This window comes from Impatiens glandulifera, chromosome 8 (assembly GCF_907164915.1).
Source record: "Impatiens glandulifera chromosome 8, dImpGla2.1, whole genome shotgun sequence".
NCBI classification, from domain to species: Eukaryota; Viridiplantae; Streptophyta; class Magnoliopsida; order Ericales; family Balsaminaceae; genus Impatiens; species Impatiens glandulifera.
The window spans coordinates 44,279,137-44,285,828 of NC_061869.1; the positions used below are offsets into that span (position 1 = coordinate 44,279,137).

General features: G+C 32.4%; 1 protein-coding gene across 2 annotated transcripts; it reads right to left on the reverse strand.

Annotated features, from left to right (window-relative positions):
* Positions 1–1,094: 1,094 nt before the first annotated feature.
* Positions 1,095–6,155, reverse strand: LOC124911791 (squamosa promoter-binding-like protein 12). 2 transcript variants are annotated; one of them, XM_047452308.1, is made up of 5 exons: positions 6,020–6,155; positions 3,990–4,611; positions 3,586–3,722; positions 2,082–2,348; positions 1,095–1,541 (listed from the first exon to the last, which is right to left on the reverse strand). In XM_047452308.1, the coding sequence occupies exons 2-5, from the start codon at positions 4,547–4,549 to the stop codon at positions 1,228–1,230; spliced, it is 1,278 nt and encodes a 425-aa protein (XP_047308264.1). In that variant the 5' UTR covers positions 4,550–4,611; positions 6,020–6,155; the 3' UTR covers positions 1,095–1,227. The 2 variants fall into 2 exon arrangements, with proteins under 2 accessions (XP_047308264.1, XP_047308265.1); XM_047452309.1 differs by having other exon boundaries at positions 3,990–4,628; positions 6,020–6,141.
* Positions 6,156–6,692: the final 537 nt, after the last annotated feature.

Genomic DNA, 6,692 nt, shown 5'->3' on the forward strand with positions numbered 1-6,692 from the left:
ATATTATATATATATATATAGAGAGAGGGAGAGGGAGAGAGAGATTAGAAACTTTTATTTGATTGGTCTATTAGTTAATGAAATTAAATAAATATTTATTAAAAATGAATAAAACTGTAGCATATCCCCACCTTCGAACTCATGATTCCTCAATAATGCTAGATATATTGACCTCGTGTTATCGCTATGCTAGAATAAGCATAAATGATAATACAAATGAATAACTAATTACTATTTTAGATAATTTTACTTAAGTATCAGAATTAGAGTCCACAATTTTTAAATACTGGTTTGATTATTTTGAAAATACCCTTCAAACTAAGTAAATTCCAACATACAATCTCTATACAATCTCTATGTCAAGATTTTTGCAAAATGTTGTCTAGAAGATTTGTTGAGTGTCATCCCGCTTAATAAACCTAGTTTGTCATAAAGTGTTGCAGATGTCAGACATAATAAATATGGTTTCGATAAACCTGATATAGACCATAATCCTTTTTTTTCTTCTTCATATTGTCATAGCAGATTCCTTATCTTGCGATCGCATTAACCTGGCGCTGTCTTCTGTTTGATCCTCAGATGTTTGAATGTGAGCTATACTCCCTGAGGAGTTAAATGTTCAGTGCTTCCCGAAACCTACCGGAACCTCATCCAATAATAAGAAAGTAATTTATTAATATTACTAATCTCTAGTTTTTTAGTTGTGATACCCAAATAATGTTTTTGAAGGATCACCATCTGATAATATGGTAGATGTTGAAATTCTCGCAAAGTGAAATGATTATTAAGGGTTGTCACAAAAATTATGTTGTCAGATTTGATTGTTGAATTTATCCAATCTCTAAAGCCTTAATTTTGGAGGTGATAAAGGTGGTGATGATGTTGTCATTTTTTTTTATATTTTTTGCTTAATTATATTTTTGAAGACTAATAAAAAGCATAATCTGTGGATAAAAGAACAAAACTCAGATAATTCATAACAAAATAAAAACACCCAAAAAAGAATATCTTTGAATTTTAATTTTAACAAATTTCCAAATAAAATTTCATAGAATTGCAAAAATACTACTAGAGTACCATGAATTTACTTCATACCCAAATGCAAGAAACCTGTCAATTTATTTTGAGAGCAATAAGTAAAACTTAGGACAAATTCTTAGTATCTCCTACTAAAAATGAAACTTGAAGGAGATTAATTATCAAAATAAATAGTTGAAGAATCCAATTTCATTTGTTAAACAAATTGGAATAGATGTCATGAGTGTAATATGGTGCTGATTGTTTAAGGAATTGGTTTGTCTGTTGATCAAGAACATCCTCAGCTGGTGCAGGCTGCAAATACTCATTCATAGGAGGAAAAGACTGGTTTGTCCCTAACACTACATTGCTATGTAAAGGAGGATGTCGGTCCAATGAAAATGTTGGTGGTTTGTACGGACAAGTAGAGTTAGTTGACAGAAGAGAGAGAGCACAATGAAGGTCTGTTGTTGTTGATGAAGCCAAGTCGGTAGCAGTAGTAGAGGATGTTGATTTCTTCAGACCTGCCCAAAACTCAAATCATCTTTAATCATGGATTTCAAAATTAATAATTTGGATCATATTTAGAGATTCAAAAGTCACTATATGATGAAAAAATGTATGGAAAAAGTGATTTTTGGGTTAAATTTATAGATCATGTTAATGAAAGGATATCAAATAAATCTTTTTACCACATGGGTAATTTTTTTATTTTTGCTATTTTGATGAAATCAAGATACCCAAAAGGATGATCTAAAAAATAATATGATCATGACAATTATTTTTTAAAAATGTTACTTAAGACTCGAATTCATGTCCTTTTGCGGATATGAATTATTGCGCTCTATGAGCTACATGAGTCTTCAACTTTTTGGTTATCTCCTTTAAATACTTAAATAATCTCTACACATTCATCTTTTGTTTTTCTAAATTACATATCAAGCCATTATCGAAGTTAACCAAAAAATGCTTGATACAAGTTGAACAAGTAAAAAATGAGTTTTTTTTTCCCAAAAACAAAACAAAAGATGTGTTTTAATTACTGTAATAAAAACAAGACTAACCTTGGTAGCTCATAATTGAACTGGTGCCCTTGGATGATTGTAAGTGCCTTCTTACAGTCTGATCATTACTTAGAAGCTGGGTGCCCCCTTGCCAAATTGGCTGCTGCTGTATGAAGCCATCTTCTTCTTCCATGCTTTCAGATTTCCATGGAAATTCTTTTGTTAACATAAACTTGGAGCTGTTTTCCCATAAAATATTTTCATATGATCTTTCTTGAACAAGAGGAGGACTATTGTCCAGTATAAAACTAATTTGATGTCCTCCATCTGCAAGTTGACAGAAAGATTATTTCTTAAAATCCAAATAAACCACTACAACAAACAAGACTTCTGAATCTACTGAAACCTATTAATTGGCAAAAAAATAGAAAAGAAGAAGCAACTAATCAGTGTGATTTCAATGAAAATCGAACCTCAGAACTCATGGAGGTAAGCCCCTTAATGAGCTACACAAACTGGGTACTTAACTACCAATTCAACATAGCTTAAATACATTAATTTTTTTTTTTAAAAAGGGACTCAATCCTACGTCCCAGTGTCAAGTCATTCATCAAATCATTTAATCGACTTGAATATTTATAAAAAAACGTTTATTTAACTTTTATAATGTCTTAAAATATAAATTTCTACAAATATTTTAATCATTTCACCCAAAATAACTGAAAAAAAATCCAAATTAGTGACAATGAGATGAACAGATTCGATCTCTTTTTAGCTCAAAAGAAACAAGGTTGGCAAGAGTTGAGAAAGAGATAGTCTTCTATACATAGGTGGAATGTGTCCTATATATACACTCCTTTCCTTATATGGAATACAATTAAGGTAATAGAAGCTTTCCTTCTTGGAAAACCTACAATGATGGCCAACTTATTTTCATATCTTCTACACAAACCTTAGAAGTATGCTTCATTTAAAACAGGGCCTATTTGGAAATGTCATTTTATGGTGTTAATGTTTTTCCATCAGTTTCTTGCATAGAAAACATTCACATAACGTTTTTAAACAGGCTAGTATATTCAACTAGATCACATAATTATAAAAATAAAAATCTACTTGTTTCCATATAGAATCTGTCATAAAAAAACCTAATTAATTTATGAGTTACTACAATTACCTAATGTCTCTAAAGACGATGGAAATGGGTACACCCTACTTGTTGGGTAGTGAGGTACCAGACCCCCAACAGTGTACCGCGAATACCCGATGTCTTATTTTGAAATAGTTCGTAAATTTACATATATTTATTGTTGTTTGTAATATAATTGAAACATTTAAAATTGAAATTCTATAAACATTCAAATAAATTTATACTTAATATTCGAAAACACAATAAAACTAAATAAGCCGTTAAAAAAAAATAATAACTTGGACATCGGGTATCGTATACGAATTTCTCTCGATCGAGTGGGTACCACTTGTTATTGGACTTATGGGTACCATTGTTATCCCTAACAAAGAACATAATGAAGTAAAATAAATGTTTTTAATGGTTAAAACATATTACCTAAAAATGGAGCAGATACCCTGGTTGAACTGAACTGGATTGCTTCTTGATGTGGTTTGCGACGCCTCGCATTATGATCAGAGAGCCTTCTGCGGCAACTTCTCTTCTTTTCATCAAATTCGGACATGCCATGGAACCTTCACAAAATTAAAAAGAAATAACTATTATTATCACACCATTTCACCATAAAGGAAGATTATTATAAATGATTTGTTTTCAATGATTTATAATATTTGAATTATGATACAAAGTTGACATATCAAACAATGTAACATGGTCATGAAGGCTAGAACACGCGAGCCTTCAAATGTGACATGCAGAGCTAAATGACTCATTTTAGATATAGAGAATATATCCTCTTTACTTTAACTGAGTAAATTTATAAATGGAAAAAGAGAGCTTACCTACTGCATTGTTGGCAAAATCGACATTCTAGGCCACCAACAACCACCTTGGGGGATTTTGAATGAGCATCACAAACCCTATGCTTGCGATGATAGACTTTAGCCGATGAGAGATCAAGATTGCAACCTTCAACTTGACAACGTGGGGAAGGGATGCTCTGACTAGAGGATTTGACTTTCTTCGTGTTCAAGACAGATGAAACGGGATTAATAGTGGAAATGCATGCATTTTTCACATTGCTGCATGTGGAATTGTTTTCAAAATAGGTACGCTTGCCAAGTTTAAGACCAATGATTGGTTCACCCGAAGGAATTGTCTTCGATACGTTGATTCCATTCTTCGTTGAAAAATCAGTTGAAACTGATATTGAACTTCTTTCTGAAGAGCCATGTCCAAAATCTGAGCCTGAACCAACTCCACCAGATTGATTAAATGATGTTGCATCAATTTCACCATCGTCCTCAACTCCCCAGTTCGTTGGGCCTTTTCTAGGACAATCAATGGTGTTTGGATTAAACATGACTAGGTTTTCCCAGTCCCATTTCCCAATCCAATCCATATTGGGGCAGATATTTTCACAGAAGTTGCTTTTCCATGGAAGGCGGATTCTTATAGGGTTATCTGCAAGCAACAGAATGCTGATCATTGAAAGGAAGTCAAACAGAGGTCACTCACGAAGGAAAACAAATGCGTAAGTAATAGAGTATAGAAAAAGAGAGTATTGAACGATATGAGTGAATTGAATGAATAATAACAATAACCTATGCTTTATATATCACTATTGTGAATACTTATCTAACTAGGAATTAAATACTAATTTAACTTTTTCCCAAAAAAGATATACTAGATTAAGTAGGAACCAAACTTATCTAAACCTAAAAATAATAACTTAATGCTAAATCCCTAATCTGCATATACATTAATACCCTGTCTAAACGAAAGAAGCTCTTCAGTGGTGTAACCCATCCAAAATAAGAAAGCTCATACGTTTGCAAACAAACCAACATATTTTTGAAAACCCTACAACTAGCGAAAGAAGAAGAAGGTGAGGCCGAAGGAGATACGACAATCACCTATTTCGAACAAAGTTATTTAAAATTACCCTGATGGTTATCAAAATAACGAAAAACAGAACAAGGCCAAAGTGTATTGAATGATATGTGTGAAATAGAATTAATGTTAAAATAAAAAAGAACAATTATCATATTCATTGCTAATCTAGCTTACTAAGAATCAAATGCTAATTTAACTAGGAATCAAACTAAACTAAACTAAACCTTATAAGGAGAATAATTATAGATCCCTAATCTGGATATTCATTGATACAAATGAGCTACAACAAGCTTCAATTAAACAGTTTAAAATCAAATACGAGTTCAGAGACAGTTCTCACTCAGTCTAATTACGACAGACGAGAAGTTATACAGGCCTGATGAATTAAATCAATGAGTGCTCGATCTTAGCTGCGCCTCAGCTTGTGACATTGAAGCAACATTATATCCACTTTGACAAGATTACACATTTATCTGAGGTTCAAAAAGGGTACGAAAGAACACCCTTGGTCCAAGGCAATATACACAATAGTCAAGAGGAGCAGCAGCGAGAAATAGAAAGAAAGGAGCGGATGAGGGAAAAAGGCAGTTTCTCCTTTTTTAAAGACGAAATTCATTCATTACTATTTTGGAAGTATTCAAGATTTGATGAATCAAACCCTCTAACTAATCTGCAACAGCATCAGGTGTATCACTCAAATCGGAAATATCAATAGGACGGAGCCGACAAGTCCTTTAAATGTATGAAAATGATTGATAAGAGATAAGTTTCACTTTCTAGGGTTCATACTGAACACTGTAATAAGTGAAAATAAATAAAAAAGAGAGGCAAAAATGAACATTAACTAACAGCTGCCCGCTTATAGTTTGAAGCAAAAAGAAAATCTCCATTGTTTGAAACAGTGGGTGGACTGGAATCCGACTTTAAGAAATGGAAATTACTAATTGTAGTATAATCGGAAACATGAGAAACTTACCGATAAGAAGTAACTGAGCTGAGCTCTTCTTCGCTGGACGGTTGGTCGCCTCGTCAAATCCACTTTCCAGAAGACAGTCGCACAGAGATAAAGAGAGAGAGAGAATCGGAAGGAAGGGAAGTGGAAATTATGGTTAAAGTGGGCGCACAACTGTGGGAGCCACCTTTACGATCACCTGCGAAGATATACACCTTTCTCTCCAGTGCTCTGCTTGTTAGTGGCTATTACTTTTTCTTTTTACATCAAAACAATATAGACATGGGTATTATAATTTATATTAGCTTTTAGTTACAATTTATCTTATAAAATTTATTATTTGGTATAATTTTGACCTAATTCGATAAACAAAATATATTGAATATAAAATTATCATTTTTTTAAATCAAACAAAAATAATATGATAAAAAAAACATTTAACTAAAATTTTATATTGTTTGATCGGTCAATAATATAATTTTTGAGGAACCTCAATCATCCCATTCATTATCAACACAAATATAACATGTCTACATAAAATAACTCGAAACTCAAACATTCGACAAAGACAGCTAACTTGGCAATCTAACATAGTAAAACACACTACAAAACAAACTTTTTGTAATGGTTCTTTATTTGTTGCCAAAATAGTCTTTTACTACTTCAAATATCATAGTTGTCCCTTCTTCCTTCACTA

What these genes read in the sequence shown, in the direction of transcription:
- LOC124911791 (XM_047452308.1), bottom strand. Translation starts at nt 4,549, where the DNA reads ATGGATTGGATTGGGAAATGGGACTGGGAAAACCTAGTCATGTTTAAT. An exon ending in TTTTGCCAACAATGCAGTAG is followed by an intron (nt 3,723 to 3,989) that starts GTAAGCTCTCTT and finishes AATTTTGTGAAG; the next exon opens with GTTCCATGGCATGTCCGAAT. An exon ending in TTCAATTATGAGCTACCAAG is followed by an intron (nt 1,542 to 2,081) that starts GTTAGTCTTGTT and finishes AGTTTTGGGCAG; the next exon opens with GTCTGAAGAAATCAACATCC.